We start from the raw sequence: 13,903 nt of genomic DNA on the forward strand, positions 1-13,903 counted from the left end.
AGAGGAGAGGAGAGGAAAGGAAAGGAAAGGAAAGGAAAGGAAAGGAAAGGAAAGGAAAGGAAAGGAAAGGAAAGGAAAGGAAAGGAAAGGAAAGGAAAGAGGCAGACAATGTTGTTCTAATTCCCAAGAGTTGCCCTGGGCACAGTCCTAATTGTACCAAACCTATTATTAAAGTCAGCCTTTGAAGAGAGATGCTGCAAGTAAGATTTGTACTCTGTGAATTAGAGATTCTCCAGGTGGTTTGCAGTGTATGGGGGAGTGGGGCACACAGACATTTGCACTCATGTGCTTGTGTGTGCCTTTCTACCGAACCCCATGGTCTTTATTAGATCACTAGCTTCTTTCCTTAAAAACATTTTCATTTTAAATTATGTGTCTGTGTGTAGGTACTTGCCCATGAATGCTATTGCCCAGGAAGGCTGGAGGTGTAGGGCTCCCCTGGAGGTTGTGAGCCATTTGATGTGCATGCTGGGAACTGGACTTAGGTCCACTGCATGAGCACTGTGTGCTACTTAACTGTTGAGTTCTGCCCCCTAGGTTTCTAGTGTCTTGAGCCAAGAGGTTGTGCCTTCTTTCTCTTCATTTCTGTGTTAGAAAATAACCAGAAGGGGAGGGAGAGATGGCTCAGCTGTTCAAAGCTCTGGCTTCTCTTCCAGAGGACCCAGGTTCAATTCCTAGCACCCATGTAGTAACTCACAACCATCTATAACTCCCAGGAGATCTGACATCCTCTTCTGTCTCTGCGGGTCCTGCAGGCACAGCACAAACGATACACAGACATACATTCAGACACTCATACATATAAATTAGAAATAAATAAGATCTCAAAAAATATTTAAGTAACCTGAAATGCTTTGTTTCGCAGTGCTTTTACTTGCATTGCTCATTAAAGCTGATTAATGTGCTGGTCTTGGTGGCACACAACTTTAATCCTAGTGCTTAGGATGCAGAGGCAGGGGGATCTCTGTGAGTTCAATCCTATCCTGGTCTACACAGCAAATTCCAGGACATCCAAAGATACATAGAGAGCCTGTATTGAATAAAACGAACAAAAAACCTTAGATGATGTGAAATATACACCCCTCTTTATTTCTCCAACCTTATTCTGTCTAATACAATAGCCACCTGCTACATAGGTCTGTTTCAATATACATTAATTGAAATTAAGAGGCTCTGGAATTGAGTTCCTTAGTTGGCCATTGGCTGGCATCACAGAGGGGACTTCTACTGGACAGCTGCCTCAAGCCCTCTGTGAACACTCTTAGGTGTTCCTTGGTCGTGTTTTCACTCTTTTTCCTGTAGCTACTCCAGCTTTGATGGGATACTCCCCTCTTTCACCAAGGTCTTTGGAGCTGTGTTTACGAGGCTCCCGGGAAAGCAGAGCTGGAAGCTCTTGCCTATAGCAGCACCCATGTAGCAGCTCCTGTTTCCTCATCCCCACCCTTGTGCCAGCCCACTTTTCACACCACAGACTCCATCCACTCTCTTGACTTGCTGCTGGAAACATAACTTTGCCTGCAGTTGTAACCAGTGACCACAAGGAGGCAGTTTTGGCAACAGCCTGCTGTCTGACTAGATGGGCATCATTCACTGGGAAATCAAATTATGTTTTCTCATTCCTTTATTTTATTCCCAGTCAGTCTGACCTTTTAAAAATAGGACGCAGAGTTGCTATTTCTAGGATGACAAGAGGACGTTCTATAGGTGTAATGCAAGAAGGCATGGAAAGAGAAAGATGAGACAGGAAGGGAAGAAACAGTCAGCCACTTGCATAGCTCCTGCAACCACAGTCCATGTTAGAAGGGCAGATGAGGGGAAAGAAGGAAGGGATGCTGAAAGGTTAAGGCTTGAGAAGGACGTGGAAAGGGTGAAGCTTTATAAATGACTGTGACTTATTACCTGGGTGTCCGAGAGTTCAGAAATGTGGAAGAAGGCTGAAGAGATATCTCTGAAGAATACACGTGGTAGGCAGGGCTTCGAACTGAGACAACTACCCTTACAGCTTCCTGTTCCAAGTTCCTGAACCCCTGTTTCCTGGAGATGCTCGATTCAGATGATCTGGCTGGCCTGATACAGAGATCACCAGGCCTTTTGATTCTGCCTGTTATTTCTCATTAAGAGCACTTTCCAAAACGAAGGTCAGGAAACAGACCTTTATCCCAGACATTTCTGTCCCCTGCTGTAAAATGAATGACAGGAAAGAAAGATATTGGAATACTAAGGCTAGTTTTCAGCATACGCCACAAACTTGTTTCTAGAAGGTTCTCACTATCCTAACATCCTTTTCTTTTCTTTCCTTTCCTTTCCTTTTCTTTTCTTTCCTTTCCTTTTCTCTCACTACTCCAAAGCCTTCGGTGGAGAACTGAGCTCTGTTTCCTGCCCTTTGTTTCTGGGGCCTCGGCCCTCACTGTGCACAACCGTGAGCCAATGTGTGAGGCTCAGACTCAGTCCCTTACCCAGAATCGTGCATGTTTTGTCAACTTGGTCGTTTGTCCCCTTGTAGGAATTTCTGTCCTGATGCCCTGGTTGGACTGAGGTCCTTGGCAGCAGGATCCACTTCACACTGACCGGTGTTCGATCCTCTTCAGGACCTTGTGGAGCTTTGTCAGCTTCCCACCAGCGCTTGTGTGTGAACAGAGAAACGCATGGCTGAGTGGATGAGCGAGGGAGGGAGGGAGGGAAATGGGGACCACGTGGCTCTCTTCAGTATCTTGGTGGCTTGTGCCCATGGCTGTTTTTTTTTTTTTTTTGTCCCCTTTTTACCCTTTATCAGGTGGCTCGAATCTTTCATTTTGTCTCCTCCTTGGACCTCAGAGAAGGGCAGGTAACCCCGTTGAGAGGTGTGACTAACTCCAAACCGATCCAGTCTGGTAGAGAGGCTCTGCAGCCATCTCTGCCCACCAGCCTCTGGTCTGGATCAGAGGGAGGTGTCTTGCTGCCCCGACACCTGTGCGTGACACGTGTGACTCCATTGCCAGACACACGGCTGGCTGCACTTTGTCATCATACCAGAGCCTTTTAGTGTGCTTGATTGGCAGCATCTAACACGTGACTAACTTACTCAGTCCCCACCCCCTTTGGTCAATGCCTGGAGAATGAATTGAATTTGTACTGATGCTCTCATGGTAGAAATCCTCATCTCTTTCCGTTTTGTTAATCCAGGTTTTTGTCCTAAATACAGCCCGACCTCCGTGTGGCATGCTTAGGTGGGGCTGCTGGGCCCTGCTGTCGAGCACGTTCGGCTGGAGAGGCTGTCAGCGGGCTGGGTGTGACGTGAGGTGTAGCAGGAAACACTAACTCTTCTTGAATTACCCCTGGGAAATGTGGTTATGCCAGAGGCTTTGTTGTCAATTGCCTGACTCACTAAAACCTTCACTTCCACCCTCACTGTCTCCACAGTGGGCACTGGGTCTCTGGGGATGGGAGAGGAGCTAAACTTCGCTTCTTTGTGTCTTCCCCTGCGACTTGGTGGGTCCCTCCAGAACCTGCACAGGGCCTTAAATTGTTCCATTTCTGAGAGTATCTATCTTACCTCTCAGATCTATTTTAATTTCAGGTAAATATATATACCCATGGGCCATGGTGGTACACAACTGTAATCCTGCCTTTAGGAACTGGAGGCAGGAAGATCAGGAGCTCAAGGTTACCTTGACTATATAGTGAGCTAGAGGCTAGCCTGGGCTATGTGAAACTCTGTTTCCAAAGTCAAAGAGAGGAGCTAGAGAAGTGGCTCAGAGGTTGAGGGCCAGGTTCAGTTTCTAGCATCCATACAGTGGCTTACAAACATCTGTAACTCCAATTCCAGGGGATCCAATACCTACTTCTGACCTCCACAGCCACCAGACATGCATGTAGTACACACACATACTTACATGCAGGCAAAACACTCATACATGTAAAATAAAACAACTAGATATTAATATTTATTATTAAGTTCCAGGCAGTGGTGGTGTATGACTTCAATCCCAGCATTTGGGAGGCAGAGGCAGGCAGATTTCTGAGTTCGAGGCCAGCCTGGTCTACAGAGTGAGTTCCAGGACAACTGGGACTACACAGAGAAACCCTGTATCAAGAAAGAAAGAAAGAAAGAAAGAAAGAAAGAAAGAAAGAAAGAAAGAAAGAAAGAAAGAAAGAAAGAGAGAGAGAAAGAGAGAAAGAGGAAAAAAAGAAAAACCCTGTCTTGAAAAACCAATATATAAAAATATTTTATTAATTAATATTAACAGCTAATATTAAAACAACACAAAACATAGACTGCCCAAATTGTTTGGGGTTTGAAGACATTTGTCACTGTCATGGATGCCCTGTGTTCCCAGAGGAGTCCTCAGGGTTGTCTCGGGAGACTGCTGGGTGTTACTCGACTTTCAGTTGCACTGCCTCCTGTGCAAGATGCAAAAGTACAAAGAGGGTGAGGTCCCCGTGGTCCTACCACCCATAAAGCCTGCCACTTGAAGCATGCTTCCATTGAGCAAAGACAGTCATGGGCATTGACAATGAAAAGCTGGACCCCGTCCACCTCCTCAGCCATCAAAACTGCAAAGATTCCGTCTGGGGTGGAATAAAGCGATAATGCTTAGTGGTGGAAAAGTACTAAAACCTGCCCAGCAAATGTACTGCTCTTAGGCTGGGGTAGGGCATGATAGAATGCTTGCCCAGCATCCACAAAGCCTTGGATTCAAATCCCTAGCACCACAAAATTGAATGTGATTTTACATACCTGAAATCCCAGTGGTTCGGAGGTGGAGGCAGGAAGATCTACCCTTGGCTACTTAGCAAGTTAGAGGTTAGTCTTGGATATATGAAACCCTGTCTAAAGAAATCAAAGCAACCAGGTACAGTGGCATATGCCTTTAATCCCAGCACTTGAGAAGCATAGCCAGGCAGATCTTTGAGTTCAAAGCTAACCTGATCTACACAGAGTTCTAGGTCAGCCTGAGGTACACAATGAAACCCCACCTAAAAAAAAAAAAAAAAAACCACACACACACACAAAACAAAAACCCTCTTTCCAGTTAGTTTACATATCTACACACACATGTTCTTCAAAAGGGGCCCTGCTCTGGAACACTTTGCCTCACGGTTGTGCCACCCGCCCCTGTGCCCCACACTTGTGGACACATCCCAAGCCATGCCCAATAGAACTTCCCTGAGGTCTGGGCCCCTGGCTGACGTATGGGAGTGAAGTAGGATGGTAAACACTTCACTCAGGCAGCAAGACGCTGGGTGTCCATATGCTTATTCTTTCCACACTGACACCTAATGCGTGTCAAGTGGAAAGGGAGACGGATGCAAGCCTGCAATAGGAAATGAAGCTGTAGGAGGGGAAGGCCAGCAGACAGTGTCCAGCATCAAGTACAGTTGCATGGAGAACATGGGACAGTTCGGACGCCACTGAGAGCAATGTCGCAGGGAGTTTTCATTGTCAAGAAGTCATTATCTCAAGTGCCACTAAGAAAGGAGAGATTGCTTATGAAATGGGGATGCGGTGCCTTTCACTTAGAATGTTTACCACTTCTTACTTAAAACACTACTAGACTGAGATTTTAAAAAACAAAACAAGGGGGCTGGAGAGATGGCTCAGTGGTTAAGAGCACTGACTGCTCTTCTGAAGGTCCTGAGTTCAAATCCCAGCAACCACATGGTGGCTCACAACCATCCATCATGAGATCTGATGCTCTCTTCTGGTGCGTCTGAAGACAGCTACAGTGTACTTAGATATAATGATAAATAATCTTTAAAAAACAAACCAAAAAAAAAAAACATTTGTTCACAAAATTAAAAGGAGCCCAGAATCTGACATGGTGGTACAAGCCTTTGATCCCAGCATTTGGGATGCAGAGACAGGTGGATTGCTGCTAACCTAGTTGTTCAAGGCCAACCTAGTCTACATATTGAGTTTCAGGACACTCAGAGCTCTGTAGAAGTAGGTAGGTATCTAGATAGATAGATAGATAGATAGATAGATAGATAGATAGATAGATAGACAGATAGACAGATAGACAGATAGACAGACAAACCAGGCTAAGGTCCTCTGACCTACACACACACAAATATACACATGTCACAGTACACCTGCATGCAATCCATATGTGTACATATTTAAAAGAAAAAGAATAGCAGGGTATGGTCGTATATCCCTTTAATACCAGCACTCAGGAAGCAGATACAAATAGACCTTTATGAGTTTGAGACCAGACTGGTCTACATAGTAAGTTCCAGGCCAGCCAGGGCTATATAGTGAGATCCTGGAGAAAGGGGTGGTGGGAGCTTAGAAACATATTTGAATGGTTGGCTCTCAGTGTCTTCCACTGTGGCCACAGAATATATTTTACCCTGGCATTGTTTTTGGAGACAGGGTTCCTCTGTGTCGTTCTAGCTATCCTGGAACTTGCCCTGTAAACCAGGCTGGCCTCAAACTCAAGAGATCCACCTGCATCTGCCTCCCAAAAGCTAAAACTAAAGGCATGTGCCACCACTGCCAGGCTATTATGCTTTTTCAAAAATACAAAGCCAGAATTGCTTCCCCAATTGAACCCAAATGTGGCAGCCAGAAGATGTTCCAGAAGATGGCAGCTCCCAAATAACAAGATGGGGGTTCTCCCAAGCACAGCTCAAGTAGGCCTTCAGGAAGGTAAATAGGAATGAGGTGGAATAGAGCCTGTGCTGGGCTAAGGGGTTTTCAAATGAGAGGCCTGTTGGTTTCAGACGTCTCCAGCTGTTCCAATTTCTTCTCAGGGCTCTTGTTCCCATGCTTCTGCAGTTCCCTCTAGCATGGGACTAGCTTGGTGCTGAGCCATCTTCATCTCCTCTCTCCTAACCCTTGACACTCAAAATCTTCCTGATGCTGGTGATATTGGAGCTACCCTGGCTGGGCTTCTCTGAGTGAAAGTGAGCCACTTGCCAAATGGGCATGTCCTGCAGTCCTGCTGGCTGCTGTCTTCCCTCAGAATGTTTGCTGCAGAACATTTACAAGATCCGGGAAATGTTGATGGAGTTAGTCCCTGGCTGGTTTTATTTGGCCTGGGGGTCATGAAAGCCCACCCTGTCCTTTTGGCCATGCAATGTCTTTTCTTTCACTGATTTCAGTGGCCAACTTAGATGTGACAGGCAGTAGCAGCACCCATCATTTAGTTGGCTTAAATTTATTAGATTTATTTTGCTTAATTATGCATATATGTGCACACATGTGATGTTTGTTTGGGGCGGGGGTTCACATTTGTGTGGGAGTGTTGGAGGTCAGAAGTGTCGGGTCCTCCTGGAGGTGGAGTTATAGGCAGTTGTGAGGATCCTGATGTGAGGGTTGGGAACTGAACTCAGCTCCTCTGGGAGAGCAGCAAGCTCTCTTAGCCACTGAGCCATCTCTCCAGGCCCTTAGCTCGCCTTCTTAAACACTTGGCTCTGGCTTGCTCTACACATGGGTATCTTAAGGATGAAATACTTTACACTTTTATAGATTCATAGTTCTAACTACAGATATTTGGTTATTTAAATCATTTTCTGTTTGTGGTTTATGTTTGTTGTTGGCTTTGGGGGAGTAACTCTGCTACTGGAGATAGACTCAAACTTGTGAGTTTTCCTGCCTCAACTCTCAAATGCTGGGATCCCAGGTCTGAGTCAACATGCCTTGTGTGCTATTGCTGTTAGTTTCCTTGAGATATGGTTTTTGTATCTTTGGTGAGTTAAGAATTGGCCTGTTTCACTTTTCAGTGTGCCATCTAACCCTGTGCTAGCCCCTTTTCAGTGTGCCATCTAAGCCTGTGCTAGCCACTTTTCAGTGTTCCATCTAAGCCTGTGCTAGCCCCTTTTCAGTGTGCCATCTAACCCTGTGCTAGCCACTTTTCAGTGTGCCATCTAAGCCTGTGCTAGCCCCTTTTCAGTGTGCCATCTAAGCCTGTGCTAGCCCCTTTTCAGTGTGCCATCTAAGCCTGTGCTAGCCCCTTTTCAGTGTGCCATCTAACCCTGTGCTAGCCCCCTTTTGCTTGCCCCTCCCCAGCTCACTCCTTTTGTTGTGGTTGCTTATGGTTTTCTTGTTCTTATTATTGTTATAATTTTTGAGATTATAATATAGTTAAATCATCTCTCTCCTTTCCTGTTCTCCTTCCAACCTCTCCCATGTACCCCCACCCACTCTTTTAAATGTATGGCCTCTTTTTAATTGTTATTACACATGTGTATAGACATTCCTAAATATGTAACGCAACCTGCTCAGTTATTGTTTTATGCCCTGGCCTTTTGTTCCTGGTCACACTCAGACCTTCCATTTTAGCAAGTGGCTGTGCTTTGCTCATCCGTGGGGATCGATTTTTTATTACTGAATAAAATGAAACGGCTTCTCCAGCCCCCTCCGGATGGTGAACGCCTCTGCCCTGTGCTCGGCCCCTGCTCGTTTTCCTGCTGCAGCCACAGGACCTGCCATGCATTGACTGCTAGTGCTGCCATGTCTGCCCTGCCTTGTTATTCACAGTCCCTGAACCACGAGGCCTCACACTCTTCCTTCATTGTGAAAATAAGACACATTGCCACCCTGATGTCCCAAATTCTCTGGTTCCCACTGGCTCCCCCTGTATTCTGAGCACACCCAAGTTCATTGCCTGGCAGCTGCTTGCTCCAAACCCCAACACTATTCTCAGTAACACCAGTCTCTCACCAGCCTCCTAACCCCACTCTCAGGTGCCCTTGCCCAACAAGTCTCTCCAAACTTCATGTACTGTTAGTTTGTTTGTTTTTAGCCCACTCAGTCTGCTTAGTGCATGGGGATAGGACCAGCTACGAGAACATGAACCTCATTCCTCAGGGGCCTCGTTCCTGTAGAAAACTGGCTGGAGAGATGGCTCAGTGGTTAAGAGTATTTGCTGTTCTTCCTGAGGACCTAAGTTTGGTTCCCATCATCCATGCCTGTAACTCCAGCTGCAGGGGATCTGATACTTCTTCTGCCTCAGCCAACACACACACACACACACACACACACACACACACACACACACACACACAAATAATCATAAAAAAACTAACTGACTCCCCACCCCTGCCTGCAGCCATCAGTTGCCAATAGTTCCTGACTTCCCCAAACCCTCATCCCTGCCTGCAGCCATCAGTTACCAAGAGCTCCTTGGCAAGAATGGGGCTTCCATGGATTTGGTCAAAACACATTAAACGCATGTATGTATGAAAGTCTTGAATAGTAAGTTAAAAAATAAAACTATATGAAATAAGATAAAATCAATTCTAAACAACAAGATTTATCGAGCCTCTCTCCTGCCCTGAGGCACACCTGCAACATCCAGCTCTCTGTCTTCACCTTGACTCTTTCTCTCCACACAGACCTGTCACTCAGGACCAGGGAGTGGAGGGAAGATTTGTTTTTCCAACCCTCTAACTCATTAATCTTGCTTTCCTAAACAAAAGAATACATTCACACTGAGATCCACTCCACAGCCCCGTCAGCATATGAAGTGGTTTCGTTGATAGCAGAGGGTTGGGTTGTTTTTTTTTTTTTTTTTTTAATATCATGTCTTCCTTCCTGATTCATTACCTTTCGGGTATTTATGTGCCCGTGGGTATGGCATTTGCCAATATGAGTAAGTGTGCTTGCTTTGTTAACCATCTCATCTGCACAGAAATGTTTTTAAACTACTGCTGGCATGCATTAAAACAACACTGTCTGCCTTCCATAGCGTTAGGAAGAAGGACGGGGTGCACAGACTATTAGGTTTGGATTTTACCAGCACATTTTGAGAACTGGGGAAAATGTGGCCACATATTTACTTTTACTGATGGGAAGCTGAGGCCTCCAGCCAGCTCTGTTGGGACTGCAGTGGCTGGGGATGTCGCTGAGGTGGCAGAGTACCTGCCTGACATAAAATCCTGAGTTTGAGACCTTCCATATATAAACCAGATGTGGTCCCCCTTGACTGTAATCCTGGCATTTGGGAAGTAGAGGCAAGATCAATTCATGATCTCCTAACAGGTATATTCCAATACTGAGAAGCAGCAAGTTCAAGGCTAGCCTCAAACACGTGAGACCCTATCTCAGACAACAAAATGGGGATTGGGGGAACTGCAGAGGATTGTCATCCTAGCTACAGATTTCCTTTTGGGGGTGTCTGAAAGAGAGAGGGAGTGAAAACTGAGCCCCAGAAGTGGCCCTGGAATACATGTCACCTGTCAACAAGTATACCTGGGACCCTCAACAGAGATAACCAGGGCTTATTTCTGCCTTGTCTACTCTCAGAGCAGGGTCTCGTAGCCTTTGTCGCACCTCATGCCTCCAAACGCCTATGGTTAGGCCTCTGACATGTGCTCTCCTGTGTTGTGTCCAGGGACAGGGTGCCTTGTCTGAGAGACTGCGGAGCTTCAGCATGCAGGACCTCACCACCATCAGGGGTGATGGTGCTCCTGCTCCCTCGGGCCCTCCTCCACCAGGGACCGGGAGGTCCAGCGGCAAACACAGCCAGCCCAAGATGTCCAGGAGTGCTTCTGAGAGTGCCGGCAGCTCAGGTAGGTTGTTCCCTGTTCCTTTGGTCATTAAGAAGCACAGTACTGGATGGCACACAAGGTGTCCCTTGCCTCACGGACTTGTCACCAACAGAGTCATTTGTTAGATTGTACCAGGCCAGATGAGGACCACATCATCGAGTGGGCAACTCAGAAAGCTGGGCTGGGGACTGTGCCTTGGGCAGGTTAGTTCATTAGCATCAGATAGTTACTGCTCCTTCATCATTGTCTGAGGAATCAAGGTGTTGGGTGCTATACCTGGGTCAAGTCTGGAGCAGGAACAAGTGTGGGCCTTGGGAGTCCTTTCTATTCTCCTTAGCCCCACACTCAGGTCTCATGACCCCCTTCTCCCACTCCCCAGGCCTGGTGACACTGTGGGCCTCCCCTCTCCCCGAGTAGTTCCTCTCCTCCCTCTGCACTGTCTCCAGTTCATCTCCGACCACCTACTCCCTAAGCATGCTCACATCTGCGACTACCAAGGACCACACTAGACCTGAAGTTCCTGGGGAGGCCAAGTCCTTTCAGTAACTGGAAATTGACCTATCGTGGTTAAGCACTTGGCAGGAGACTGCCCATATGGGGCTTAACCCTGTTTAATGTGTGGGATCTTGGGCCTGTCTCCAGAGGTCTCAAAAGGTTTGTGTGAAACCCAGCTGTGTAGGTTGAGGTGTGAATCCAGTATCTAATCTATCCATATGGACTTGGAGCTTCTGGGGGGGGGGGTGTCAGTGTATAGACCGGACACTGCCAGTTTCCAAGATGGACTCTTAGAAGATGACAGTTACTCGGGAGCAGAGCCAAAGCTGTTGATAGAAAATGGTGGACAGCAGGACGTGTGGAGGAGGTGCCAAGTCACCACCTTTGCCCTCCTTGTAAAAAAGGGCTGTTTGGAATATGTATTATGTACCCAGTGTCTGTCCTGCCCTTAAACATGCAGACCAGGACCTCCAGGGCACTCGGACCCTTATTGTGTACTGTAAGAGGCACCTCCAAAGGCTCTTGGGCTCTGAGGGCTTGCACATGGCGTGGACGTGATAACATACTCAGGCCCAAACATTCACTACCATCAACCCTGCTTGGTACCCCTCAGCTTCCTCCCTACTTAGGACTGTGCACCACTCCTAGGTTTGAAGGTCGTATATTATAAATGGGAGATGTTTTCACCCTAGAAGCGGGGTTGCAGGACTGGAGAGGAGGAACGTTGGCTATGAGGATTCAATTGGAATAAGCAGTCAGAGTGCTCAGGGCTGACCATGCCTGGCGTCAGTAGGCAGTAAGTAGCCACTGTTATAAACCCTGTTACGTCTTCATCTCATTCAAGAAAGCACTTTAGAATCCCGAAAGGGTTCAGGAGACACATGGGTTTCTCTCTCTGTACGGCAGGGTGAGCCCTGATTCTGGAATGGCCCACACCAAAGTTGAAAGGGCAGGCAGGGAGTCCTGCTTTGGCTGGGAAGTGAACCCAGATAGCCCTGCAACCCTGTCCCTTTAAGAGTCTATTTTTGTCATACAGGAGAGAACCAAGTAGAGGCAGCAAGCACAGAGAGGTCATGCACTCTGCCAAGGCCACACAGAACCAGAACCTGGGCCTCCTGCCCAGACCTCCTCTTGTTAGACTTTTCAGGTCAGGGCTCAGAATGAACCGAGAGGAGCTTGACGGTGTCTCAGAGGTGATGGGGATGTCTCTGAGGCCTGAAGCGGCTTCCAGGGAGGTACTGGCCTGTGGTGGGGAGGCCAGGGAAGGTAGCACTCTCCCTGGGTGGTCTGGGCCTAAATCAAAAGTCATCTCAGATAGAAAGATGAGAGCCCACTTCCTCCCTTCTGTTCTGTGTGCCACCAGCCTCAGAACTTTTCTCCGAAAGATGCCTAAGTCACAGCAGAGTATCTGACCTTGTGCAGGAAGCAGCTCCCCGTCCCTTCAGCTTTCTCTGGAGGAAAGGCCCCATCGTGTCCTAGACATTTAGGATTGTGAAGCAAGTGAGAGAGAGGAAAATAAAGACCATTTTCAGACTTCAAATGGGAAGTAGGAGCTGAGACAACTCAGGTTGAGGTATGGCTGCAGGCCGTGGGCAGGTAGCAACTGGAAGCCCCAGACTCAATGGACACAGTGGTTTTTTGGTTTTTTTTTTTGTGTTTGTTTTTGTTTTTAAAGCTGGGTGCCCATGGAAATGCACAAACCACAATGGATTCTTATGCAATCATTTATATAAAGTAAAAATATAGCCTGGTATGATGAAATCCCAGCACTCAGGAAGGAGAGACAGGAGAATCTCTGTGAGGTCAAGACCAGCTCTGTTTACCAGTGAGTTCCAGGCTAGGGCTACGGGGTGAAGCCTGTCTCAAACAATAGATAGATAGGTATGTAGATAGGTAGATAGATAGATGGATGGATAGATAGATAGATATGTAGATAGATAGATATGTAGATAGATATGTAGATAGATAGATAGATATGTAGATAGATAGATGTGTAGATAGATAGATATGTAGATAGATAGATAGATAGATAGATAGATAGATAGATAGATAGATAGATAGATAGATAGATATGTAGATATGTAGATAGATAGATAGATAGATAGAGTAGGTGGATAGATAGATAGATAGATAGATAGATAGATAGATAGATAGATAGATAGATAGATAGATAGATAGAGTAGGTAGATAGATAGATAGATAGATAGATAGATAGATAGATAGATAGATAGATAGATGATAGCGTGGGGGAGGGGATTGGGACTGCTCAGCTGGTTAGAGCTTACTTTGTAAGCATGAGAACGGAGTTTGGATCCCCAGAGTCTGTGTAAAAGCCTGGCACTGTAGCATGAGCCTGTAACGCCAGGGTACTGACACAATGATCCTGAGACTTCTTCGTCCAGGATCTACCTCCTAACTGTGGAACAAAAGGTGTATCCTGAGACTTTGTCCAGGATGATGAACCGGTGAACCCTAAGTTCAATGAGAGCTCCTGTCTCAAAAAATAAAGTGGCAAGCAAGACAAAAAAACCAACATCAAGCTCTCACCTCTACACTCACAAGCCGGGGTGGGCTCACCTCCCCCCCCCCCACGCACACACATATATACACACAACAATACACATATTATACAAAAGAATATAGACTTTGCAAGAGCACAGTTAAGCAAAGGGATGTGTGTAGATGTTGGAGTTCATGGTCCTTGAGGAAGGGGAGTTAGTGGGGTGCTGGATAAAAGCAATGGCGTGCATGGGTCCAGGAAACAGAGGATGGTCTGAGGAGAACCAGGGAGGAGAGCGTTCGGCCCTGTGCATCCCAAGGAAAGAAATAAAGAAGGTCGGGCGGTGGTGGCACACGCCTTTAATCCCAGCACTTGGGAGGCAGAGGCAGGCGGATTTCTGATTTCGAGGCCAGCCTGGTCTACAGAGTGAGT

The 13,903-nt window shown here is 46.7% G+C and overlaps 1 protein-coding gene across 3 annotated transcripts in view; it reads left to right on the forward strand.

The window, feature by feature from the left end:
- Positions 1-13,903, forward strand: part of Reep1 (receptor accessory protein 1) — a 103,239-nt gene that overhangs the window by 78,504 nt on the left and 10,832 nt on the right. For 2 of the 3 annotated variants that reach the window (XM_029479012.1, XM_029479013.1), the window contains exon 6: positions 10,320-10,497. In XM_029479012.1, coding sequence (XP_029334872.1) covers positions 10,320-10,497 — 178 coding nt within the window. Of the gene's footprint in view, positions 1-2,773; positions 2,825-10,319; positions 10,498-13,903 lie in introns of all 3 variants that reach the window. The other variant, XM_029479011.1, reaches the window with a different exon arrangement.

Source organism: Mus caroli, chromosome 6, assembly GCF_900094665.2.
Source record: "Mus caroli chromosome 6, CAROLI_EIJ_v1.1, whole genome shotgun sequence".
NCBI classification, from domain to species: domain Eukaryota; kingdom Metazoa; phylum Chordata; class Mammalia; order Rodentia; family Muridae; genus Mus; species Mus caroli.